This window comes from Dryas octopetala, chromosome 9, assembly GCF_963921425.1.
Source record: "Dryas octopetala chromosome 9, drDryOcto1.1, whole genome shotgun sequence".
In the NCBI taxonomy this organism is placed as follows: Eukaryota; Viridiplantae; Streptophyta; class Magnoliopsida; order Rosales; family Rosaceae; genus Dryas; species Dryas octopetala.
The window spans coordinates 19263483-19291009 of NC_141374.1; the positions used below are offsets into that span (position 1 = coordinate 19263483).

Consider the following 27527-nt stretch of genomic DNA (forward strand, 5'->3'; position numbering starts at 1 on the left):
TCCAGAGTCATACACCGCAAAAGAACACTGAATCTTCTGATCTCCAAGCCGAAATGATAGGGAGATTCTATGATTTTCAAGCACAACATTCTATAATTCTACAGTAAAGTTAAATTCTGCCTAACAGAAAAGAGAATTCCACCTTGTTGACAAAGGTCCAAATACAAAGATGCTAATAGCTGATTCTACAATAACCAAGCATGTTTATATTATAATCCCTAACCAATATCATGATCAGAATCCAAAACCTGCATTCAGTTCACTTGTTAAGCATCATCTTCACAAACTCCGCATAGTTCACCTGGCCGTCACCATCTTCATCTGCTTCACGAATCATCTCAGCCACTTCTTCATCTGTCAGTTTCTCGCCAAGATTCGCCATTACATGTCGAAGCTGCATCATGTCAAATATGCAAACAGGTAGGTTTACCGTACAAGTAAGTTTCCATTACATCCAAATCCAGTCTTAAATAAATCATCAAAGAAATATCACGACCATCTTTAATTACCTCTGCAGCAGAAATAAAGCCATTCAGATCCTTATCAAAGACCTTGAACGCTTCTTTGAGTTCTTCCTCAGAATCAGTATCCTGTGGAAGTTTAGTGAGATAAACTTTCCAGTGATTACATTATAATATAAACTATTCCTGAATTCAATTACATATCCAAACCACAGACAAAAAGAGTTGAACAAGCTTTTCAGGCATCAAATAAAGGAAAGGTCCAAGGGAAACAAAATGAATATGACACAATAATGGAGCGATACCTTCATCTTCCTTGCCATCAAATTCAAAAACTCAGAAAAATCAATAGTGCCATTCTGGTCAGCATCAACTTCATTGATCATGTCTTGCAATTCAGCCTCAGTGGGATTTTGTCCCAGAGATCTCATCACCGTCCCCAATTCTTTGGTAGTGATGCAACCTATGCGCGGAAAAACATGAATATGTTAGAGCCGGCAGAATCCCATGAGACAGACCGCATAATATGTTAGACATCAACATTTCCAGATCTGACATGAATTCATCCCACATATATAGACTGGTCATCTCATGCATATGTAATGTGCCCACAAGATGAAAAGGCTGATGTTCTAAGCTGACCAGTTAAACCTATGTATTAACAACCCCAGTTTTATGCTATGAAATCGAATATCAAGTGCCAAGAAATCCAAATTATTTGATCTACTGTTGCCATATAACTATAAAGATTGTCAAGAAATTTTTTTTACCTATTCTTCAGTTCGGTAACATCGGTCAAATGTTTCTTCTGAATGAACCTAAAGGATCAATTATTGTCAGATATAAAGCAAGGATAGCCTTGCTAGCAGGAAGCAATCACTTTCATTTGAGCAAGAATTCTGTTTACGATTCTTATATATCCAAACAAAAATGAAAAATGAATCTAACTAGCTTAGCAATTTGATCTGTTTATGCATCACAAACCCAAAAATAAAATAAAATACTCCACAGCACTGCAAACAGAGATAAGACAACAATGCAGGAACAATGCTAACAAACTTAAAAAACCTGAACTTATAACAAAAAAATACACATCAAACAGAAGAAATACACGTCAAAAGAAAGCCCAAAACAATAAGAAAATAATGGTCTCAGAAAGCAATCCCATTTTGCAAGATAAAGAATAAGCCACTACATTAATCAAAATTCATAACCAACAAAAGTAAACCCAACTAAAATGTACAAAATAATTATAAAAAAAGCGTAACCTGACTCTTTTTTTTGTCAAAGTAACCTGACTGAAAGATAAAAAGAAAATTTATTGAAGTAAAATTACCATCGCCATCTTTGTCAAATAGGCAAAAAGCTTCCTTGAACTCGGCGATCTGCTCCTCTGTTAGATTCTCAGCCATTTGGGGTTGTCTGGTTTTTGCGAGAAGTGGACTAGCAATCGAGGAGACCGGGGAAACCAATTTACATATATTCAGTGAGTTTTAAGTCTTTGAATTAATTAAGTTAATCCTTGTTTAGTTGTTAGATTAGAACCTAATCTAACGGTTGAAATCATGTGATCGATGTCTCCGTAAATATATATATATATATTTATGTTATGCATTCTATATACCAGTGCGGATATTCCGGGACCCACAATCTTAGCTGTCCGCGTGTGTCTAGTCTACTTCTTGTGACGGACGGCGATGGCGATGAAAGTTGACCAATGAGCAATGCTCTCATGTACGCATCCTCCTTCGCCCTTCTCCTGAGGAGCAGCGCCTCTTTTAATTCTTTAATATTAGCGTTTAATTCCGTTATTATCAGTCTATTTTTATTTTTTTTTCATTTCATTTTTACATTCAAAGAGAACATGGTTATTACAAAAATATAATATAAAATAAAAGAGAGAGTGAGAACATGGGCCTTCATTCTCTTCCTCGCGCCATCATCATTTTCCCCTATGTTCTTTATTCGAAAGAAATAAAGTTTGATATAGCTTCAAACCCAAAAATTGAACATTTGAAACCAAAAAGTTTAGATATCGATGCACATTATTCTTAGTTCTATCAATAATTGACATTACATTTTTCTGAAGAGATATGAGGACATGAGATGTATGGAAGAAACTCGCTCTCTCTGCATTACGCACAAAAGCATAAGCGGGAAGCCTAGTTTGTTAGTAGTGCAAAATTATGACAAAAATTAGTTTGTTGTATCTGCAGTTAAAAATAGCAGAAATGCAACAAGAGCTAATAATGGTTCATGAAGACTGGTATTTGTCCTTCACAGCTACGGCTGCTGCTCTGTACCACGATGCTGCAGCCATTGCGCCTGGGTCCGGTACTGAGGCAAGTATCTCTCCAGAGACATAACTTGAACGGCCAGCCTGCATATAACATTGTGTCAGATCCCCCCCATATATGTGGCTAATTGATAGAGACACGGAAGATGACTTCACTGGAACACTTCTACCACCAGTATAAAGTATAAATACAAAAAAAATCCTCTAGGGCAATGAACCAGAAGATGCAAACCAAACTGTAACTAGGATTCTAAAGAAAGAAGGCAAAAGAATCAGCTTAAATGCTACCTGTGCCTGCATGTGCTTAGTCGACTCAGCTCCAGCCAATGCTGCTTCAGATGAGAGAACAAAAGCAGTTGCAGGATCATCACCAGCATTTAACTTCTGTTCATCAAAACAGATATATAATAAGTACCAAACTATGAGCCCACATCAACAACCAAGAAAAAAAATGATAATTATTGATGACCTCATGAAGAACCGCAGATGCTGGAATAAGGGCATCTAACAATGTGCGATAGCCAGCACTAGCCCCACCATATTTGCTGACAGCGGCAATGGAAGCTTCAAGTGCTTCCGCCCCTGAATCAAAAGAATGTTAAGTCAAGGTGAATGAGTCTAAATATTATCACATTAGGGGGGGAATTGTCTCACAATTTTTTGATGTGACAACTGATTGGGTGCTTGCTTTCAACTGTGCATAGGCAGCCGTACAAAATATGCTATATCTGTTTCAAGAATAGAGCTGTAAAGATGTATGTCTAAGTAAATGAAACTAAAAATTTAAGAAAATTGTCAAAATTTAATCAAGCAGACGAGAAGTTAATTACAGGATCCCACTTGTGCCTCCCATAACTCTTCTGACAGATGATCCAATTTCGTTCACTGTTTCGGCTGCATCATTCAGAGGATAACTGGAATATGGTAATTCAGGTAAGACCATGAATAAAAGCTTAGTTTGGAATTATAATCATTCCGAATTAACCACGAATCCTTCATTATTAATGATATAAAACTGCTCAAAAAACTGAAAGCAACAAACCAGCCTGTGTAATAGTATATTTTTCTTCTTTTTTGGGCTAGGCAAATAAGGGACATGGCCCAGGCTTGAACCCAGAATGCGCCCTTGAAGGACGGTTGCTTTATCACTAGTGTAAATAGTATTAAAACCTGAGCAAATTGTTCTGCCATCTGAACTTGAACTCATATAACTATATAAGCAACAAAAATAATAGAATTTATAGAATCTACCAAGGGAACACGGTCCCCCTTCCCTCTCCCCCCCCCCCCCCCCCCCGGGCCCCTTCCCAAAATTAAAAATATATATATCAAAAAGAAAAGAGAACTGAAAATCAAACTTACTTTCGCATGTCTTCCAAAACTGCTGCTGCACCTCTATGCATCTGCAACAGCAAACATAAGATTTAGCATGTACCATTTCCTGATTCAAGCGGGAAATGACAAGAGAATTGAGATTGAGGACTGGTATAAGATAAAACACAACATATCCTGATTCAATAACTAAATGAAAGTGAATACAGATCAAGGCTGGGACTTACTGTTGACCCACAGTCACCATCACCTACTTTGCTATCCCATTCATTCAAATTGTCTCCAAGTTTTATAATTGCATTTGCAGCTGCTTCAATAGCCATCTCAAGAATCTGGCCTTGTTCATTCAGTTGTACTGGCCGACCCAAAGACTAATCAAAAGCAAACAAAGTCAAGCAGTTTTAGTAGTCATGAAAGCATCCAAGGAGGTCAGATATAATCAGTGTTAATAAATACAAAACTAACATCATCTCATCATTATTTTGCTTCAAAATGTCATGCAAGAAGGATGACCTAGCAGAAGGGTCCGAGCCCTCATTAACATCTGCTATTCAGGGAAATCTTACTAGAGGTGCATCACTTTTTCAATTAGAATTATTATTAACTATTTCCCATCCATGATTATCCACAGAAGGCACTCTAGACAATTTCTGAAGCTCAACTCAGAATATAAATAGTTAGCGTTCACACGCAATTATGCTGTGCAATTCACTTCAAATACATCAAACCAGTTTAATTCACCAGAAGCTTTACAGAAATGGAAAAGTGTAGACTGACTAGGAAATGCCTCAATAACACAGTTGTCCATACCTAATTTTACAAACAAAGACAACCAACAATTGTTATGAATTTACCTCATCACTCTTTGTTGAATGAGATGGAGGCAATGGAACAGGAATCTTTGCAGGTGGGTGATTGCCTGCAAACAGGACAATCACTAAGCTCAACATAAAGTATCCATTGTCAGACCTTATTTTGGCTTCTTTTAGTGATTATTATGGATATATGTAACTAATGAAGGCTAACAAATGCAATTGTACAATAGTAATATAACTCGTTCATGACACTAATGTCACCGGGTGTTCATGAAAATCATTGATATTCAAAAAAATGATGTAAACATAAAGAAAAGAAGCAACATTCAAACGACGGAATCAGAGACCATCAACTCCAACAGGCCAATATGGAGCTTTTGTTGCAGCATCCAGACGTTGCAAAATAGCTTGATCAGCCTTCATGATAGAAATTGAAAAACCTGAAGAACACAGAGTCAAGAATGTGTATATTATTAATATAGTACTGTTTCCATGAGCCAGAGAACAAACCTGCCATATCAATAGAAGTCATAAATGACCCAGTATACACTCTATCAACAGCCAATCCATGTTCCAGCTGCAACTTAGGTACTGCTTTGCCAGACGCAATCATCAGTTCCATTACAGGAGTTGCACCTAACCTGCGATTGGGGATAAAAGAAAGGGAATTAACAAAAGAAGAGTTCTGCCTAGACTGACTTTGGAATTAAAAACAAAAAGGAAACAGAGTGGACAAAGTGGAGAAATTTCAACATTTTTACTTTCCCACAGGAATGTTTTAAGTCCCGCATAAATTGATATTCTCAACTAAACTTTAAAATAAGAAAACCTAACGTACCCGTTGACCATAAGCACCACTCTACTACCTCGAGTAATAGGAACATAATTAGTTTCCTGCAAGGATTAAGTATTAGATTTATTATAAATTTAGACCTTGACTTGGTATGTTGTGGGAAGGAAAAAAAAACACCAGGTTTAGTGTTGTTACAGAATAGTTCATTATATGCACTGACAAAGCCATGTTCATGATAGATAATTGCACTGTAGAATTTCAATCAGTTCTTGAATCAATTCATGATGTTTTCCTATTTTTCCTATGTATATCATACTCAAAAATACATCAGCTATCTTCATGAGACAATATTGGTAACCATACATTTAAGTGGATGTAACTTTGTTGTGGCATGACATATATTAAATTTCCTTTCTTATTTGGAAAGCAAGCATGTCAGACATAAAAAGACTGATTAAAAAGTACAGGGGTATACTGGCGACAATATCTGATTCAGAACATGAGAAACTATCACATCCACAGGTTGAATGTCAGCCACAGCAGCACCAGGTTCTCCATGCTGTAAAAGTAATCCAATTTCAGTCAGTTTGTCAAAGTATTTGAGAAGTAAATAGAGGCAACAGGCAGTTTGTGGAGAATTCTGGTAATTATAGCCGCATGCAAATCCCATAGGTAAAAAATAATCAATTCAGGATAAGGTTTGACGTATTTGAGCAGATAAGATGAATTTCAATTAATACTATGCAAACCAGAAATAATAAAAAACAAAATGTTTTAATGTGATTAGAAAATATATACAGATCTTCTTGTTTTACGGACAAGGTCCCTCACTGAAATAACTTACAACTCCAAGACCAAGTTCCATTTTTCCTGGGCCTAAACGGTCTGGTGTAACCTGACCAGGCAGTGTGCAAACAGATAATGCAACACCCATTGTTCCAACCATTTCAGATGCACGTCTTGCTTCTGCAGAAACATCAGCAAGCACAAGGCCAGCAGCAGCAGCAGCTCCGGCAATCTGTTTTTTCAGAAAGGGATCACAGATTTGAAAGAAAAATTTAGTAAAAATATACAGAAATTAAAACTTTGATACCGTGAACTAGTATTTTAATTAGTATATGAAGAGATGGTCGAAAAGGTTTCCAACTCTCATGCATGAAACACCCTATTTCTAACATTCTTCACTATAAGCCTTCATGCATACATGAAATGACAACTAATCTAACACAAGGACAATATTTAATTGGTTGAATTCAGAAGTTAAAGAAAGCACATTACAATGGTAAATGTTGAGACAGAAAAAAAGGGAGAGAAAGAACCTTATGAACAAGAATGGTCCCGGCCAAACCCCTTCGACCAGCTATGCCTCGAGGCGGGGGCAATGCACAATCATCTCCAACAATTACAATCTGCAGCATCAAAGATCAGTCCTTTATTTATATTTAATCAAACCATGAACCAGGGGGTTTAACTGAAAAAAAGGAAAAAGAAAAAGATGCAAATCAAAACATACCTCTACTTTATAACCTTCAGATTTCGCTTGCTCTGCAGCCAACCCAAAATTTAATCTGTCCCCAGTATAATTCTGTCAACAGTCAAAATAGCTACATCATATATCAGAAAACCAAAAGCCACATTCCCAAAAGCTGGCCATACTTGTCGCCATAAATCTTTATGAAGCTGAGAGGCAATTCCAGCATTTTATATGGATGAAGGTGTCATTTCCTTCGTTTTTTATTCTTCTTATTATTATTATTATTATTATTATTATTTGCACTTGTTACTTCTTTTCTATTCTTCTTATTATACCCTGACTGTCCTTTAACGTCCTGTCCATACATACATTTGCCTCCTATAGAAAATTTAGAGAAAAAGTAGAAATTATACCGTGACAATCAGAAGACAACCCAGAGGACCAGTTACAGCTCGGATGCCCTAAAGTTTAATTATATTAGATCAGAGCCATCTAGGATAACAATTGTACAAGAAGGATCTAGATCCTTTTCAATTGAAGTAACAAATGCAGGAGACCATACTGCTAGAATTGAATCAACTGGCGGAGAGGCAAAAACATCCCCACAGATAGCTGCTGTCAACATCCCTTCCCCTACAAATCCAGCATGTGCAGGCTCATGCCCACTTCCACCTCCTGTATCATCAAATTATTAAAATAAGAAAAGATCTCTGTCTCACACATTTTCAAATTCCATTTCATTCTAACTTCATAATAGTTTTAATATTATCGTAATCTATGCTCGGCTTTGGTTTCCAGTGATTGACATCAACAACTTGATAGATGGATTCTATTGGTAGCTAGAATCTACTTTTGACAGTTTTTTTCCTTTTTCTAGTTAAAATGATAGATGAAGAATTCACCCACAAAATCATACATACTCATTTCCTTTTTCTAGAAACTTATTTTTTTCTATTTTCATTCTGTATTGCATAGTGATAGCGTCAAAATACCGAAACACAGAGGGCACAACCAAACAAACAAAACAAAGAACCTGTTCTGGAGTGAAACACTATTTTTTAACACAGTAAACAACTTTGCAAAATAGGCTTCCACATCCATAAAAATGTAAATTTCAGGGCCTCAAACCTGATATAATTGCAACTTTGTCATATGTACCACCGGAAACATCAGCGCGTAACACAACCTTCACCTGTACACCCATTTAGGAAATGACACAATCAGAAGCAATTATTTTTGTAGATATGGCTCTATGGCATTGTAGATAAACACAATGTGGAGGGCAAAGAAAGAAATGAACTGAGAAAAAGGAAAAAAAAAAAAAACCTGAGGGAAGCCATCTAAGTACTGCAGCCCAGGATATGTTTCAACGAGACCCTCAATGAACTCAGTTACCACATCTGCAGCCATGAACACAATATTCAAAACTCCCTTAGTGAAAATCTAGCAGAAGTTATGCCACTCATATCTCTTTTTACTACAAGTCCCAACTTAAAAGTGCGCACAGTATCGTCACTCCAAAATTTAATTTCCTTTGCATTTTCTCGGCAACAATAACATACTCGAAAAATTAAAAACGAGCTTGAGCGAAAATTACAAAGGCAAAGAATAATCGGGGTAGAAAATGCAAGAGTGAAGGAGGCGAATTGCGTACCATTGGGGTTGTTGATGAGCTTCTTTCCCTGGTAAGCCATGGCGATGGTGGACAATTGAACCCTAGCTAGGTTTGCATGAACCGAAGTGAGAGAGAGAGAGAGAGAGAGAGAGAGAGAGAGAGAGAGAGTAGGTGTTATTGGTGAAGTGGGACTCTCTATATATATGTGTGTGAAAAGTATCTCTCACCTGCGGGAGAGGGGGCTTTTGCTTGAGAAAAGAGTGGGGTGTGCGACTTGATAGTTGCTTGTCCGAGCAAGAAATTTCTTTGCTTTGTTTTTATCATTTTGCCCTTCCTTCTTTTCGCAATTTCCCTCTATGCCATTCAAGTTTTTGCCCTTTTTAATTTTATTTTTTTTATGTAGTAATTGACATATAAACAAAACTCCTGCATGCTAGCTGTTTGTGGATAAACCCACACCGATCCAACAGCCAACCACGGCTAGACATGTGGCTGGTCAGACCCAACTTCAGTGTTTGACTTCTCGGTGGTCAAATTTTGACCTCCACATTATCACAGCTCGGCACTTCCTCTGCCAGCTCAGGTCGGATCGCCACGCCGAGTCCTCCATGCCCGGTCCGACCCGAACCGATGATCTTCCAAAGGATTAAGTATTCATCTTTCTACAGTCGTCTCGGTTCGGTTCGGCTCAGCGCGGAAGGAATCTCCTTTCGAGTTCTAACGTCAACCATTTATGACTCGGAAAGACCCTTATCTGCTGGATCGGTTCGGTCAGGAATCTCATGTCCGATCCGATCACACATGGGCTTCATGTATACACATAAGAATATGTGCTCGGGTCGGCTTGGCTCCCTGCCGCCATTCCAAGGAAGATCATGTTGGGATGAACCGCCACACTTAAATGCACCTGACAAAGGTCTTCTAACAAATGAGACAACCTAGCCTACATTCATGACTACTGAGGCAGTTCACCTGAATCTTCCATACTTGCATTCAATGCAGCATTGAATGCAAAGGAGGTGGGTAGCTGTGCATGCGACTATTCACGACCGAACGCGTGGATCTTTCTCAACCAGCCAACCACATGCAGGTATCTTACTCATCACAATCTCATTTGCCTGTATATACCAACTTATATGTGCAAAATGGAGGATCTAGCTATCAACCTCTCACCAGACAAACACTTACACAAAGCTTTCACTCACCCAAAAGCATACCCAACTTGCTGAGAATAAGCCCAGAACATTTGCCTTGTGCATCCTATTCTCCCAAGTTCATCCTTTGTTCTTCCTCACTTACCATCAAACACACATCACTGACTTCATCATCGGAGCGTGTTTGGCAGGTACCATACCGGTCCATCTCCTTTGATCTCTTTTTCTCTTACAGGAAGATCCCACATCATCATCCAGCAAGACTTCGGATCAGCCAGGTCACCATCTCTAAGTTGTTGCATCTCTCTTACGGAAATTTGCATCAACACTAGCATAGCAAAAAAATTAATTTTTCTTTTTGGTGATGAAAAGATTATTTTGGTGCATAGAAATGATTGTGGAAATTGGACTTAGGGGGTCATTGATGCTAGTGTAAGAATTTCTGCAAATGATTTGCATATATTGTTACTAAACCGCAATTCCAATAGCAATGGCTTACTGCTGCCTCCCAACTGCTTCTGCCATTTCCATAGCAACTTGTTTAGCAAACTATTCACCATTCACTTTCAAGTTTCAACCATACATCCTCCATTTTAGATTAGTTATGACTTGAATGAGAAATATATGTAAGAATTGTGGCATGTTAATTAATCCGTAATCGGATTAGGAGAAATTGAGTTGATGAGAAATTGGATTGAGGAGGAGTTGAATTAATAAGGAATTAGATTCCTATTGAAGCTGTTTATTAAACTATTTAGAATCAGAGTAAGAATGATATTATGTGGACATTTGATTACTAAAATGCTCTTGTTCTAAATAAATTATTTAATATGATGATTAATAATATGAGGGTATAATGAGAAAAAAAATAAGGAATTGAATTCTTCTAAAATAAGGAATTGGATTACTACCTTCCACTAAAGAATCCAATTCCTTCAAAATAAAAAGTTGAATTCCTAATTTCATGTGGGTCCCACTTATGTTTTTATTTTCATATGGTTAGTAAATAAAGGAGTAATTTATAATCGAAATCCAATTCCTTATTTTATTTTGATTCCGATTACGAATTAGTAAACATGCATGAAAGTAAATCAACTCTTCTTTTTTTCTCTTTGAAACATATAAGCTTTTTACATCTCATCCTGTCACATAAACAGGAACTGAAACATCCTTCTCCATGCATCATGTACAAGTGAACTTCTCCTAGCATTGTTACCATCCGCCTGCAGACTTTTCTTATGATAAAAAAAAAATAATTACAGAGAGAACAAGTAGAAACAGGGGATTTAAATAAGTGACTAACAAAATTTGCAGAAAAATGAAAACCAAAGAACCATTTTATCAGCTTTTTGATTGAATCCGAGAGCAGAATCCTTTATATAAGTCAAAACTGTTTTGCCATTTTAAGAATTGCTTCTTCAATGTACTATATGCACCCAATTCCTTCTGCCCAAACATCATGTCACAAGCATCAAACCTCAACTCTAGAGGGCAAAGATCGTCAAACAGTTCTAGTCCGACACTATCCTTAGTGTCATCAGATGCATGCTTCTCAGACACTTTAGAAATCAAGGTGCCAAACCTGTCATCCTTGTAAACAGATTCGCCCTGTGTGTCATCCATTGAAGATCCTTTACCTGCAACTGGCTGATATGAAAAGAAAGGCTTGGATTTTTTAGAGCCACTCCATGTCTCTTCTCCATCATTTGCTAGGGACGTCACTTGATCATCAAGAATCTCAGGGTCAGAATTAGAAACAGCGATTTCACCTGCGACCCGCATGACCTCATCACAGCTGCGGCTAAGTTCTTCCTCTACTGAAAATCTACCTGATTGTTCCTCCAAATTTGGACACCCATTACGAAATTCATGAAGCGTAAGCAAAAGAGGAAGAGGAAGTACTGGACCCACAAGGCCATCACCACGCTGCACTTTCTGTGACCACTTATTGCTGCGGCATGAAGGCTTCCTTAAAATGAAAGGAGGCAACTGGGGTAGGTCTGGTACAGCTGAGAATTCCAAAGACTCCTTATTGTTGTCCACAAGCACTCCAAGGAATTCAGAATAGTTAGAAAAGGCCAGTTGCAGGAGTTCCATGGGCAAGTCTGACCACATTCTCCTCAAAACAACCTCATGTATGCTTGCTGGCAAGCTGACGTCATTTAAAACAATTGTAACTGCAGGAGATGATCTAAAATGACCGAAACCACAAGCATGTAACTTCTCGCATAAAATTTCATGAAACTCTGGGATAAAAGGTACCTTCGCTTGAACAACCTTACAGGTGTTTTGCATTTTTTCTTCTAGGACTTCATCAAGATTACCATTTAGATAGCCACAGAGGTAGTCAAGTTCAAGGTACTTAAATCTCCTAGGAAATCTGTATTCCTCGTCAACTAGGGAGTAGAGCAAATAATCCTTAAAATGCAACAATTCCCCATGCAATTCTTCTACTTTCTTTACAGAATCCCACAATGCACAATATCTTTGTAATTCAAGCTTCCCTGAGGACATAAGCCTTATCAGTGTAAAACCACCAAATTCATCTGGCTCAGAAAGCAGAGCAGACAAATCTTTGCTTACAATGCCAAATCCCAAAACTATTTCTTTCTTCTGCTGCCAATTAATCCATTCAGGAAGAGCATCTTTTAGAAACTCTTCTCTTACAAAACAATTTCCGCAGTGGCACTCGCGGCCAGACAGTAAAAGATCTGAAGGAAGCTCCCATGCATAAAAGGATTTCCGAAGTTCTGTTAATTTTGAAGCTACCGTTCCTATTGGAGCTGGGAGGGAAGGTCCATAGCAAAAGATATTGAACTCACAATTCCAAAATGATCCCAATATAATGCCAAAACCGGATTCAGAAGCCCACTTATATGTGTCATCCCTTGAGTATGACCTCAATTCTGACAGTCTAAGAACATCAACATAGCTTGGGTTATCAATACCATGAGCCCATTGCAACACCGGCATCAATGGCTTGCGCACATCACAAAGAAGTAACAAACTGTCAGAAGCCAAAACAAAGTGAAAATCATCAGAAGCTGTCTTTGAAAGCACAAGGAACTGTTCCATTTCAATCGAGGCATACATATGCAAAGTTTCAATCTTCATCAAACAGCTCACATTGCATTCATCGAACCTCAAGTCAACTAAGAAAACTGCATCAGAACGTGCAACGATCAAAACTCTCGGATGCCAACTGAACTCACAACTCAACCACCTATAATTTCCTGAATTACCTGAACCATTATCCCAGGGTACTTTCAATCTGGCCCCTTTAAAATACGGATTCGAATGACAAGACTCCAAATCAAACAAGAATAAAGCACCATTCTCTAACAAAACCACACTCTCTTCCAATAAATGTGGACTCCAACAAGCATGTACAACACAACAAGTCTTGAAAACCTTACTGCCTTTAGAAATTAAACTAACCCGCTCTGAATTTGAACCCAAATGTGCAACCTTTACAATAAACCAATGCACAGAGTACATGGTAGAAGCCAATAAATATCCAATGGTAACAGAAGCATTACCTCTTGAATTGCAAAACCCAGGAACGGGATTGACTGTAATCCTCGAAATCCGGTAATTTGACGGACAACTGGTAGAGAAAACGTCGCCGTTTCCGGCAAGTTTAACATCGAAAGTGGAACCTTTTATGAGCAACTGCAAGAACCCAACTTGGTGGGAGTTTTCACCGGTGGGGAAGAATAGAAGAAGAGTATTGGATTGAGGGCATTGAAGGAATTGAAGACGGTTGTGGAGGAGAGCGGAAACGAGGTCGTTTTTGTAGTGGTGGGGGCCCAAGAAGGAGGAGGCTAGGGAGGAAGAAGTGGAGGGAAGGGGAGCGGAGTCTGAGGAGGAGGTGAGGAGGAAGCGAGGGAGAGAGAGATGAGGTAAAGCAGAGGGAAGGGGGAGGAGAGAAGGGGAAGAGAAAAGGAGGGTGGTGGTGTTGGGCTTTGGGTTGAAGATGAGAGGACCCAAGATGGGTTTTATTGAGGGGTTTGAAAGGAGGAGAGGAGGCTTGAACACTGATGAGATTGGGAACAGAGATTTCCATTCTTCTGGTATGTCCATTCTTTCTTTCTTTCTTGGCTATGGAGGATTTTGAAGCATTGGAGAGAGAGAGACTACAGAGAAGGAAAGAGCGTGACAAATTCAAGGTTTGTAAAACACTACAAGTTCTATAACCCACTCACAGTCTCACAGCGTTGCGGCGCAGAGGGCTAGAATTTTGATCTTGTACACCCCCTACCATCAGGTTGGTAATGGATTAAATTAAATAAGTCTAATTTTTTACAAATAGAACTTGGATCGGATTAAATTTTTTTTGGCCAATGGATTTAAGAGTAAAAATTGAAATAAGTAGCATTTTGTATTCGAGTTTTGATCCCGCACCCTAAAGGAAACCGAGCATGCAGTAACCCCTAGCATGCTTTACGCCTCACTTCGTCTGAACCGCCTAAGTAAACCCTTGACCACCACAAGCACCACCAAAGGCTTCTTCTCTACCACAGCAACGGCTACAGCAACACTTCTAAAACAATGCAAGTCTCTACACCAAGCCAAGCTCACCCACCAGCATATCCTCGTCCAAGGCCTCACGCACTCTCTCACCGACCTCATCGCCACCTACATAGCCTGCAATGCTCCTTCACAAGCCTTGTCGTTGCTCCAACGCCTCGTGCCCTGCCCATCAACTGTTTACTGGTGGAATGTGCTTATACGGAGTGCCGTGCGTTCTGGGTTGCTTTATGACGTGCTCTGTCTCTACCGTCGAATGCAAACACTTGGGTGGAGGCCTGACCATTATACTTTCCCCTTTGTTCTCAAAGCTTGCGGTGAGCTTCACTCATTCGGTCGAGGCGCTTCGGTCCATGGCGTTGTGTATGCAAATGGGTTTGAGTCAAATGTGTTTGTTTGCAATGCGGTGGTTGCTATGTATGGCCGGTGCGGCGCTTTGGATGATGCCCGTAAAATGTTCGATGAATTGTTTGACAGAGGGATTGGTGATGCTGTGTCTTGGAATTCGATTGTGGCGGCTTATGTTCAGAGTGGGGATTCAAGGAATGCACTCGAAATGTTTGATCGGATGATGGGTGATTATAGTGTACGCCCAGATGCTGTTAGCATAGTTAATATTCTTCCTGCTTGTGCTTCGGCTGGTGCGTGGATGTGGGGTAAGCAGATTCACGGTTATGCTATTAGGAGTGGATTGTTTGGAGATATTTTTGTGGGCAATTCTGTTGTTGATATGTATGCTAAGTGTGAGATGATGGATGAGGCAAACAAGGTATTTGAGAGGATGAAGGAGAAGGATGTGGTTTCTTGGAATGCTATGGTTACTGGGTATTCTCAGATTGGTAGATTTGAGGATGCTGTTGGTTTATTTGAGAAGATGAAGGAGGAGGAGATTGAGTTGAATGTTGTCACTTGGAGTGCTGTGATTGCAGGGTATGCTCAGAGGGGACATGGTTATGAAGCGCTGGATGTGTTTCGGGAAATGCAGGCTTGTGGCTCTGAGCCAAATGTTGTTACCCTTGTGTCTCTTCTTTCAGGTTGTGCCTCTGCAGGAGCACTGATTCATGGAAAGGAAACTCATTGTTATGCAATAAAATGGAATCTGAAACTAGACGAAAATGACCCTGGAAACGATATAATGGTTGTTAACGGTCTGATTGACATGTATACTAAATGCAAGAGTTCTAAAGTTGCTCGAATGATGTTTGATTCTATAGCACCAAAGACAAGGAATGTGGTGACTTGGACTGTGATGATTGGTGGGTATGCCCAACACGGGGAAGCTAATGAGGCACTAGAACTTTTCTACCAGATGCTCAGACAGGATTGCTCCATAAAGCCAAATGCTTTTACTATATCTTGTGCCCTGATGGCTTGTGCTCGTCTGGGTGCATTGAGGTTTGGCAAACAAATTCATGCTTATGTACTACGCAATAAGTATGATTTTGTGAAGCTGTTTGTGGCCAATTGCCTTATTGATATGTATTCCAAATCTGGAGATATTGATGCTGCTAGAGTTGTGTTCGACACCATGCAACAAAGAAATGCTGTTTCTTGGACTTCACTAATGACAGGTTATGGAATGCACGGTCGTGGTGAAGAAGCTCTACAAGTTTTTGAGGAGATGAAGAGAGTTGGTCTAGTGCCTGATGGTGTGACCTTTGTTGTTGTCCTATATGCCTGCAGCCATTCTGGAATGGTTGATGAGGGACTGACATACTTTAATGGCATGCACAACGATTTTGGGATTGTTCCTGGGGCGGAACACTATGCTTGCATGGTTGACCTCTTGGGTCGTGCTGGTCGCTTAGATGACGCACTCAAGCTGATCAAAGGCATGCCTATGGAACCAAACCCAATTGTATGGGTGGCCTTGCTCAGTGCTTGCAGGACACATGGGAATGTTGAACTTGGTGAATATGCTGCAGATCGGTTATCAGAGTTGGAGTCAGAGAATGATGGTTCATATACATTGCTTTCAAACATATATGCCAATGCCAGGCGTTGGAAAGATGTGGCCAGGATCAGATCGTTAATGAAATATGAGGGCATCAGGAAGAGGCCTGGCTGCAGTTGGGTGCAAGGAAAGAAAGGCAACGCAACCTTCTTTGTGGGTGATAGGACTCATCCACAGTCTCAAGAAATATATGAGATCCTTGCAGACTTGATTAAACGCATCAAAGACATTGGATATGTTCCTGAGACAAGCTTTGCACTTCACGATGTTGATGATGAGGAAAAAGGAGATCTTCTGTTCGAACATAGTGAGAAGTTGGCTCTGGCCTATGCAATCCTAACGACTCCACCAGGCGCACCTATCCGGATCACCAAGAACTTACGTGTCTGTGGTGATTGCCACAGTGCAATTACCTACATATCTATGATTGTTGAGCATGAAATCATATTGCGAGACTCAAGTCGCTTCCATCATTTCAAGAAAGGATCCTGCTCCTGCCGAGGCTATTGGTGACAAAGAAATTATGCTAGTTGTGTGCTCATGTTTCTTGGTCTTAGTATTATATATTCATTGCAGATATAAAGATTGTGGGATGGTCATGAACAGGGCTACTATATTATATTTATAATATCAATGAAATAGATCAATCAAAAGATAATTTCTTCACAATTGAAAAGGTCCATTACAGCTTATTGCAAATTTTGCAAACATCTTTTTTCAAGTGAGTCATGAAAGCAGTAGAAGAATCATATGATTCGACTGAGAAATTGTATTACTTTATGTTATCAGAGAATGAAGGCTCCAGTTGTAAATCCCACTAAAAATGATTTTGTAACAAGAGTGCCATCAGTCAGCGCCCATGCATGCATATTGACAGCCCCAACACTGATGAGGGAGAGAATTGAGTCCGCACAGAACAATTTGCGTTTGAGGTAAATGCATACAGTGCCCTTCTTTGTCTCAAAATATCTCTAATTGTATGATAGATGCATATTGTGGTCACTGGTAAGATTTTTATCATGCAGTATTTACTTTACTAGCTGGGTGCTACAGAAATTTGGGGTGGGCATCAACCATCATGGTAGCTGGGATAGTGTAGAATCTGGGATCCACTGGTAGCTGGGTTTTCAAAGGACAAATAGAAAATTATTCAAACAACCTTCAGCAGGCTTTTTAATTTAAAAATAATAATTCGAACACGTTGTTTCTTTTTGTGCCAGCCATTATTGTTTTGAATTTTTAGTCTTTATTTTAAAATGATTTTAGTCCCATCCCATGTCGTTGACAATATCCCTATTGTTTTTAATTTGTAGTTTTTATCTTAAAACCATTCTCATCATTTTTATATGTAGATATGGATGGATATGATTTTCATCATGTTACAGGACATGTCAAAGCGGTCTTGTTTCTGACTGTATATAGATAATGATAGATGGATGAAACACCCAATTACTTTGTTGCCTGAGGAGAAATGGATTCCCATCCAATATTGCCAAAGATTCCTACTATAGATTTCTCCAACCAAGACTTGAAGCCTGGTTCAAGTTCTTGGTTCTCCACAAGCAACCAAGTCCGTCATGCACTGGAAGAGTACAGTTGCTTCGTGGCAGTGTATGATAAAGTTTCTCTGGAACTGCAACACAAAGTCTTCAGCCACTGTAAAGATCTGTTTGATCTGCCCTTAGAAGTCAAAAGGAAGAACACTTATGAGGAACCCCTTCGTGGCTATATTGGAGGATCACTTATTAATCCTCTCTATGAAACCTTCGGCATTGATAATGCTACAGACCTAGAAGCAACGCAGAAGTTCATGAATCTCATGTTGCCTGCTGGAATTGATCAGATCTGGTAACCCTCTTTTTTTTTTTTACCAGATCTGGTAACTATCTAACCTGCTAGTTTAATAAACTAATTCGAAGTCTTTTCCTTCAATCTCACTTAGTTTGGAAAGATTGAAACCTCTGCCTCCATTTGTGTCACACCCTCTGTATTTTTATTACAAGGTTGACTATTGACTGGTAGTTTAGCTCTCTTATCTAATGATTATGGGATTCTTTGAATGGTAAGATCTTTTTCGTTATGAATTGGGAGAAACTGCAATTATTCATTGATCGCTGACTCGTGGATGAAAGACACCATCAACATGATCTGATGAAAAAGAAGCATCAGCTTTGATTCTTTGTTGTGTTGTAAAAGAAGTTTGAGTTTATTTATTTTTGCTAATTGCTAGGGTCAATTTTCATTTGAATGAAGAGCCACAAACGTTTTTATGGCCATGTTTTCTTTGGTTGCAGCGAAAGTGCTCATTCTTTTGCAAAGTTGGTAGCAGAATTGGACCAAATGGTGGTACAAATGGTGTTCCAAAGCTATGGTGCAGGAAAGCACTATGATTCCATTGCTGCTTCCAATTCTTATGTTCTTCGATTCATCAAATACAGAGAACCCCAAAACGAAATTGAGGCTGGGACAGGGCTTTTCTGCCATACGGACAAGAACTTCACAAGTATAATTCTTCAAAAGGATGTTTCCGGTTTGGAAATAAAAGCAAAAGATGGAAATTTTATTGGCATTGAGCCCTCTCCTTCACACTTGGTATTCTTGGCAGGTGAACTGTTGCAGGTGAGTCCCTTTGTATGGCTATCTTTGTTTGAACTATCTTTATATTTTGAATTTAGACCCTCCTGTCCTGTGTTTAGAAGCTCTTGAAGTACATAGGAAATGATAAAGCATAAAGATAATGAAGAATGATGAATGATGAATGATGAATTATTGAATTATTGAATTTGTTTTGTTGAATTGGGTGTAGGCATGGAGCAATGATAGAATACAAGCGTGTCCCCATCGAGTAATTACTCCGAGCAAGGAAAGATACACAATGGGGCTGTTTTCATTTAATAATGGGATAATACAAGTTGCTCAAGAGTTGGTGGATGACAAACACCCATTGCTTTATAAGAACCTACTGGATGCCCCTGAATTTACTCGCTTCGTTGCTGCCGAGGGTTGGAAGCTAGACTCTCCTATCAAAGCCTATGCTGGGGTTTCACTTCCTACCTCTAAATAAATGCCAATTGCAATTTCTAACTTGACAAGTGCTATGGTGGGTCAAGTGTCTTCTGCTTGTGGGCTTCCCCTCCCCGCCTAGCCTGTGCCTTTGGGTTAGAGTCAGCCTTGTGTGTTTGGGCCTTTGGCCCATTCTTTGAATGAATTTTCAGATAAAGAAAGAAAAGGGGAGATTCTGTTGTCAAGAGTCTCAACACTCAAGGACCGGAGAGTCTATAATTAATTGATATCATCTTTAACAATTAAGGATAATAAATCAGAAACATAAAATGAGGAATAGCAAACATACATTCAAATCCAGTTCAAATACAAATGAAGGTCGAAACATAAATATAACTTCACTCGAATTGACTGAAAGAAACATGTCAAGATTCCAAGAGATCGATGACAGTGAAGGGCCCCTATATAGCTTGTCATAAATATGAATGCATCAATCACCATCATTTTTTTTATTTTCATTATTCAATTTTTTGAATAATAATTTTTCCACTTCTTGGCATTATAGCTAGGTGAAATGGTGAATGATTCAACTATTGATTTCAGAAAACTTGGTAGCTATTAATTCTTCACTCCTTATCCTTTACCGATTCGTCTAAGGTTAATTACGACATACTATATATGTAGCTTAAACAGTTAAACATATATATTAAAAGAAAAACGAAATTAGTTAAAAGTCCTCATATATGTCTGATTTGTAAAGTTTTGTATATATGTAGAGATTAGGGCTGGGTCGGGTTGACCGAAAAACCGAGGCCGAGCCCGAAACCGGCCCAACCGATACCGAAAAAAACCGTACCGAAATAAAACCGTACCGGAAGTTCGGTTTGACTATCGAACCGGGAGGTTCGGACTCGGTCCCGGTTCCCATATCCTTAAACCGTCGGTAAACCGAACCGAACTGAATATATTTAACAAATCATTTACATAATTCATTTTTATACATTTCTAATACATTTCTTATACATTTCTAATAAATAATTTATAATTTTATATAATACATTTCTATAATTTATATAAAACATATATAAATTTATAAACCCCTATAATTTTAATTTATATGTTTTTTAATATATATAAACTAATTAAAAATACCCTAAACCATAATATTAATATATTATACTAAATTAGTGAATGGAGTCAAGGCCCAAAAATAGCCCAAAATGTGGCCCAAAACATGGCCCAACATGTGTTCGGTCTAGGCCCATAACCGAGCCGAGCCGACCGAATTCTTCGGTTGACCGAACATCGGTTTACCGGCTTTTCGGTCTCGGTCTCGGTTGCCGTGGAGGCTTACCGGAGGGGTTCGGTTCGGTCTTCGGTTTAGGGGTTTCGGTTCGGTTACCGATCCGAACCCACCCCTAGTAGAGATACCCTCAAACCTGCATATATATATATATATCAATATATGTGGTCTGCAACTGTTTAAGTACTTTCCTCATCAGTCCACTCCTGACTCCCTTTCGCCAGCAAGAATGTTGGTCCATACATTAATTGAACAAAGAATATATATACTGGCATGCGTACGTATAATGATTCCAATAATCCCATAAAAGTATACATATGTATATATACAGGCTCCTTCTGTTGAGGTATACCTCAACTTATTTATGTTGAGGTATGACCTTGTTGGGGCCCACACGAGTCGTTTTGTGGCGATCCGAACCGTTCGCAAGGATCATCTTCATTGATAGATCATCCTTGCAAAATATTAGTCAAATCCGAAATCATTTGTCTATCTAACTTTGATAAAACAAATGAACGGTTTCATCGAAAATATTTGGTTCGTCCATTTATTTGATCAAAGTTAGATAGGCAAATGATTTCTGATTTGACTAATTTTTTGCAAGGATGATCTATCAATGGAGATGTAAAAAATGAATGGTTCGGATTGACACAAAACGACTCGTGTGGGTCCCAATAGGGTATACCTCAACAGAAGGAGCCTGTGTATATATATATATATATATACATATATTTCATTCTCTTTCAATTTCGTTTAGTGCGTTAAACGTAGGGGTGGGTTCGGTACGGTTACCGAACCGAAATCCCCAAACCGTGTACCGACCGAACCCCCCTCGGTTGGCCATTTTGGTTACCGAGACCGGTACCGGAATGTCGGTAAACCGGAACTCGGTTAGACCGGCATTCTCGGTCGGCTCGGCTCGGAATGGACCCTGACCGGAAACAAAGAAAGCGAGATTGCAGAGAGGAGAGAGAGAGAGAGAGAGAGAGAGAGAGAGAGAGAGAGAGAGAGAGAGAGAGAGAGAGAGAGAGAAAAATCGCATCAGAGAGAAAAAGGAGAAAGGGAGAAGAGGAACACTTGGGGCAGCAGCAGATCTTTGCAAGTTCTTCTCCAGAAATCGAAGTTGGCCGTGATCGGAGATGAAGGCGGAGCTCGGAGATGATGCAGAGCTCAGAGATGATGGCTTGATAGCTAGGCTAATGATCAGTACTGCAATATATGAGATGCGAAGCCCATAGATTTTATTATATGGATAAGTAATTGCTTTCTGCAATATTAGAAGGACAGCTCCAAAAACCAAGAATGGCATCTCAAAATCTTTTCAATTGGCCATTGTGTGGCAGCCATCAAAGCCACCTACGTCATTCAAGCTTTTTGTTATTTGTGGGAATTAAGATTCCATGGGGTAGGGGGTATAGTAAGAATGAGAACATCCAATCAAAGAATGCCATTTATTTTAAAAAATAAATAAAAAAAGAGGTCTTAATCATTATATTTTATATTCTTAAAAAAAAAAAAAAAGGGTTATTTTGTTTAAGTCTTATTTCATTTTATTAATTAATTTAATTTAGACATTAGGGTATTTTGAGATTTGGTTTGAGGTTTGGAGTTTGGAGTTTTTACTTTTAATACATTTATATAATACATTTATATACCCTAAAATACATTTTTATATAATCTATATAATATATTTCTATATAAAAACTAATTAAAAATACCCTAAACCTTAATATTATACCATATCCTAAACCTTAGGGTATATAGGGTATAGCATATATAGTGATATACCATATTCTAATATTATACCATATTATACCATATCCTAGACATTTTTATAGTTATATACTTATATACCAACTATGAAAGTATGAATTATAGTCTTAGGGTATAAGATATAAGGTATATGATTTAAAATTTTTTAAAACACACAATAGAGTTTAGACTTTAGAGTTTAGGGTTTATAAATTTATATATGTTTTATAAATTATAAAAATGTATATAAATGTATTATAGAAAGGTATTTTAGGGTATAGAAAATTAGAAATGTATAAAATGGTATTATTTTAAATTAACTGTTATATATATTCGGTCCGGTTCGGTAAACCGACGGTTTTAAGATCTGAGAACCGAAACCTAAACCAAACATACCGGTTTGGTTGACAAACCGATGTCTCGGTACGGTTCTTCTCCGGTACGGTTATTCTCGGTATCGATTGGGCCGGTTTCGGGTTCGATCTCGATTTTTCGGTCAAACCGACCCAGCCCTAGTTAAACGGAACTAAAATATGAAGACAAATTTAAGCAATTCCCTATACATTTATTTTAACATATATATTATATATACGATCATGCATTCACTAAATGCCAGGTAATATGTGTATAAGGGAGACATGACAGTGTAGGCACGCCAGCATTTGATTTGGACAAGACATGAGGTTGGATAATATATGTCTTCACGATTGTGGTTGCAATATATGGAGGAGAGGCCGAGAGCTCAGCTATCCCTGTCGGCAAAACTACTTTTACTGTTGCATGTGTTACATTCCACATGCATGCCACATATATATATAATGTACAAAATAAAAAAGGATTCCCAAAGTATAAGAAAATTAATGCAGCCCCTAATTCAGTTAAAATGGCTGGCTTGCCATAATTAATATATAATCTGATCATTGAGAGAGAGAGAGAGATATCGATCGGTTAATGTCTTTTTTTTTTCATGTAACTCTCAACTGATTTTGCAAAGAAGGCTATAAAAGAAGGGATTTGCTACCATGCGGAAGTTGTTACGGTGCGAGCGTGTTTTGATCAAGATCGACGACTTCGCACTTTTTTACAGTAGTGTTACATACATATACCACATTTTTATACTATAATTTCATACCACTTTATGTGGCAACTTACATGACATTCATATATTGGATATTAAAAAATAAAAATAAAAACCAAAAAAAAAAAAAAAAATTTTGTCCAATAAAGTAATAATACGTCAGATGGTATAAAAATGTGGTATAAGAATATGGTAAGTATAGCATTATCCCTTTTTTTATTTTAGAGTATAATTTTGTAATGGTTCGATCTGTCTGCATGCAAACGTCTGCACTATAATCATTCTCATAAAAAAAATCATGAAAGAGTAGAAGATCCATACATATCTTTGATTTGAAAAGATATTCATGACATATTGACATAACTTTTCTAAAGCCTTGAAGCTAGCTAAAAGAAAAGAAAAAGGACTTGTGAATATCAGTCAGACTGTTGCAGTTTTGGCAGTTTTCAATGGGAATATTTATCGATCATCTGCAGGCTCCGTTACGATATATTAAGGAGCACACTATCCCTCTTTTCTATTTAATTTATAGATATCGTTTCTTTTGGTACAAATTTATAAATATTTTTATGTAGCAAATTATACATTGCCCACCAATATATATATATATATATATATCTTAGTTCTTCAGGATAACATTAATTAATGTGTATATGAGCCAATTGGAAAAGAAAAATAGTTTGTAAGAATATAGAAGTACGAATAAGCTAGTAATTCATTTGATTAAGAATTTGAAAGAAGAAAGAAGGGAAATACTAAGTTTGAACTCCATATTCATCCTTGAATATGTGCAGTTTGGAAAGTAGAAATTATCAATGTTTCTATGCTGTGAATTAATTTTGAAGTACATATATATATATATATATATATCATGGAAAGGGTATATTTTCATATTTATATATTCTCCTAATAATCTAATTAATGAAACTAAAGCTTCTCTTATCATTAATGCTATTTTCCCTATATATATATATATATATAGAACTCTTAACATTAATGTGTTTTACTGTTTTACTGTTTTTTAATTAATGTATATTATATATGTGCATATTCGCAGGCTTGAATCCCTTAATTAACTAAGTACGTACCTTTGACACTTTTTGCTATTAGAACTAATTAAAAGCCATTATAGTAAGTTTTCTACCAATTAATTCTCCCGTTTCGTGGTTGTGGAATAAGTGCTTTATCATTAGATAGATATATGGTTGGATTCCACATGAAACCCAAGAATATTAATTATTGGTACGTACCACAATGTGAAATACCAAAGAGCTTAAATTAGTGTATTAATTAAAGCACGGAAGCTAAATAAGAAAACTTTGAAATATATTGGACTGTAGATGTATTGATCTTCTTGGATCTGTATTTCAAATTAATAACATAATTAAAAGCACGAATTTGTATAGCGAAGAAAATATTGCAACTCAGAAAGGAAAAGGCAAGTTAGCATGGATTGCATCCGATAAATTAGCATGAGCAAAGTCGCAAAGATGATAGAAGACATGGATTGATATATAGTTTAATTTAATTAATTAAAAGGAAAAAGAAAAAGAAGAATTAATTAAGAAACATGCACTAAGCTAGATAGGTAGGTAGGGTAGCTACTGGGTCGTGAGAGAAGAGGCATTGCCAGTAGAAGCAGAAGTGGAAGAAGAGGAAAGGTTCTTGTGGTTATGCATCCACACTTTGAATACTTGTCTACTCACCCCAACACTTTTGCAAAACCTCTCTATCTCTTCTTCCAGATCCTTCCTCTGTAGCTTCCACCCCAGCTTCTCCGCAAACGCCAGCATCTTCGCCTTCTGCTCCGCCGTGAACTTGCTCCTGAACCGCTTCTTCCCGCCGCCGCTCCTGTCGCCACTGTCCGGAGACCCACCACCCCCACCAGCATTGTAGTCCTCATGACTCATCCGTACTTCAGCTTGCGCCGCCATGATGTCGCCGGGATCTCGGCCTCGGCTGCTGCAGCTGATCACGTGATGGTGAGCTGATGACCTGGCGCCGCCTGCAGCGGCCGCGGCGGCTAATTGTGTGGGGGAGTAGGTGACTCTGCGGTGGAAGTTGCGGTGGCAGCCGCAGGCGGCGCATTGGAGGCCGCCGGGGGACGCGTTATCGAGTGTGAACTCTCCACAGCCGTCTGTGGCGTAGCTGCCGAGACTGGCTGCATGGTTTCTTAAGCACTCTCTGTATACATCGTTTGTGTTCTGATCTCCCTCCATCGATCGATCTCTCTCTTAATTTCCCACCAGCTCTATCATGTATCATGTGTTTGATGATGTTACTACTTGCTACTTTACTAGCTGTATAGTATATAAAAATAGGCACACTGCACACACAAGGTTTTCAATATGGTACTGTTTGGTTGGCTTATTTACAACACTGCCCATCATCATCGATCTTGGCCGTAATTAATTCTGACTTTTATGTCTAACTTTGTCCTTAACTGTAAAATGCCTCTGTTAGTATGTTATAATTATAAAAATGAGAAAACGACCAAGCTAGCTGACCCCAATTCTATATGACATATGTATGGGGGATTCAGCGGTGCCATTTGGACACGACCATAAAAGCCTCTAATATTATGGGTGTGTAGCTAGCGCTAGCTGTTCTACATAGAATTTTGTGGCAAATTATCCACAAAAATACAAAATTAATTAATATATATATATAGATCGAAGACCAGTCGTATAAGGACATGCCCCGCTACCTATGAATGTTCGATTAGTACTGCAACCGGCCAGTTGTCACAGTAATTAAGTTCATTTCTAATGGGACGTACTGAGGATCGGTCAGTTTAATTAATTAGCATGGATAATTTAGAAGAGTAGCGGAAATTAAGTAAGGGTACTGGTCGATGATGATGAGAGCCAACTACTTAATTAGTGATTTATATGTATATATACATGGAAAGTACTCATCTTTTATATAATAAACAGACTCATAATCCTCAGAAATATCGATCATAACTTAACTTATAGAAGCATAACTCGTACAAAAAGGTTTTTCAACTTTTATTATCAATGAAATGATTTGAAGCGTAATATAATTACACGTACAGTGCCCTTGTATAAAAAACAAACTAGTCTAGTCTATGTCAAACAATTAAGCAATTAAATTGGTCCAAACTTTATGAGACATGTATGGCATATTCGTAATATAGGAAAAGTAAGGGTACGTGATAAAAAGGATATATACAGATGATGGTTCGATGGTCTGGGTTCATGAACGAAAACAGTATTAATAAATAAATGCATTAACTTTGGAGTGGAATAGTGGATCAGGAAAGGAATATTGCAGCCTAGCTTGCAGGGTCATGTTCGATCATGTAATGCAAAGTCAAGGTCGGAGATTCGAAGTAGGAGCGAGTCTCAGGCTCTCAGCGTCTCAACTCAAGGTTGTTTCTTGTAATTTGCAGCAAGATGAATGGGCCAAAGCGTCCTTCCAAGCAAAATTAAATTACACAATAGCTAGCTTAAGAAATATATATATTGCTTGAGATGGAGTTGAGGCTTAAGCGGGCCCGTGAAGTAAAGAGCACAGGGGTATGGGGGTTTTGTGCAATAATTGATGACATTGGGAAAGTATGATGAGAAAAGATGTGCCATGCCTCTTGAATCATGCATGTTTTGTACTTTTGCATTAATGGGTAAGAAAATCTATGTCATTTCTCATGTACGACAACATTGCAACCAGTAGCGCATATATATAATATATACCTAGCATTTTGTTTTCTACCATCTTCCTTCAAATTAATTTATTCTTTAACTTTGGAATAACAAATCAATCAATTGATAGAATTAGAGTATCTAACTCAAAATTAATTGGCAATGGGTGTAGAGGCCCAAGACTTATAAGTACATATGTTAAGCTCTAGTTTTCCGATGTGGGACATTGCTCCACATTACTCTCAATATGTCCTCGCACGTGTGGCGATATTTTGAGCCTTACACGTGAACAAATTGTATTG

At 38.2% G+C, this 27527-nt stretch overlaps 6 protein-coding genes across 7 annotated transcripts; 2 read left to right on the forward strand and 4 right to left on the reverse strand.

Annotated features, from left to right (window-relative positions):
- Positions 1-36: 36 nt before the first annotated feature.
- Positions 37-1953, reverse strand: LOC147275369 (calmodulin). The gene is made up of 4 exons (XM_086228452.1): positions 1798-1953; positions 767-924; positions 510-590; positions 37-394 (listed from the first exon to the last, which is right to left on the reverse strand). The coding sequence occupies exons 1-4, from the start codon at positions 1871-1873 to the stop codon at positions 260-262; spliced, it is 450 nt and encodes a 149-aa protein (XP_086084578.1). The 5' UTR covers positions 1874-1953; the 3' UTR covers positions 37-259.
- A 437-nt stretch (positions 1954-2390) lies between these two features.
- On the reverse strand, positions 2391-8935 carry LOC147275370 (putative 3,4-dihydroxy-2-butanone kinase). 2 transcript variants are annotated; one of them, XM_086256366.1, is made up of 20 exons: positions 8826-8935; positions 8498-8571; positions 8300-8363; positions 7734-7846; positions 7585-7632; positions 7211-7282; positions 7017-7106; positions 6542-6715; positions 6173-6256; positions 5743-5798; positions 5415-5545; positions 5252-5344; positions 4944-5008; positions 4317-4460; positions 4120-4198; positions 3588-3651; positions 3412-3485; positions 3227-3339; positions 3046-3141; positions 2391-2841 (listed from the first exon to the last, which is right to left on the reverse strand). In XM_086256366.1, exons 1-20 carry the CDS (start codon positions 8863-8865, stop codon positions 2716-2718), a joined length of 1800 nt encoding a protein of 599 aa, XP_086112492.1. In that variant the 5' UTR covers positions 8866-8935; the 3' UTR covers positions 2391-2715. The 2 variants fall into 2 exon arrangements, with proteins under 2 accessions (XP_086112492.1, XP_086112493.1); XM_086256367.1 differs by having other exon boundaries at positions 2393-2841; positions 3588-3671; positions 4120-4160.
- Positions 8936-11053: 2118 nt separating this feature from the next.
- Positions 11054-14183, reverse strand: LOC147275371 (TATA box-binding protein associated factor RNA polymerase I subunit C). The gene has a single exon (XM_086257153.1). It carries the CDS (start codon positions 14021-14023, stop codon positions 11282-11284), a length of 2742 nt encoding a protein of 913 aa, XP_086113279.1. The 5' UTR covers positions 14024-14183; the 3' UTR covers positions 11054-11281.
- A 160-nt stretch (positions 14184-14343) lies between these two features.
- LOC147275372 (Tetratricopeptide repeat (TPR)-like superfamily protein) lies at positions 14344-17058 on the forward strand. Its single transcript, XM_086257155.1, has one exon. The coding sequence runs from the start codon at positions 14379-14381 to the stop codon at positions 16935-16937; it is 2559 nt and encodes an 852-aa protein (XP_086113281.1). The 5' UTR covers positions 14344-14378; the 3' UTR covers positions 16938-17058.
- Positions 17059-17758: 700 nt separating this feature from the next.
- Positions 17759-19709, forward strand: LOC147275373 (deoxypodophyllotoxin synthase-like). Its single transcript, XM_086257156.1, has 3 exons — positions 17759-18272; positions 18719-19043; positions 19231-19709. Exons 1-3 carry the CDS (start codon positions 17896-17898, stop codon positions 19486-19488), a joined length of 960 nt encoding a protein of 319 aa, XP_086113282.1. The 5' UTR covers positions 17759-17895; the 3' UTR covers positions 19489-19709.
- A 5342-nt stretch (positions 19710-25051) lies between these two features.
- On the reverse strand, positions 25052-25798 carry LOC147275374 (zinc-finger homeodomain protein 11-like). The gene has a single exon (XM_086227384.1). The coding sequence runs from the start codon at positions 25777-25779 to the stop codon at positions 25162-25164; it is 618 nt and encodes a 205-aa protein (XP_086083510.1). The 5' UTR covers positions 25780-25798; the 3' UTR covers positions 25052-25161.
- Positions 25799-27527: the final 1729 nt, after the last annotated feature.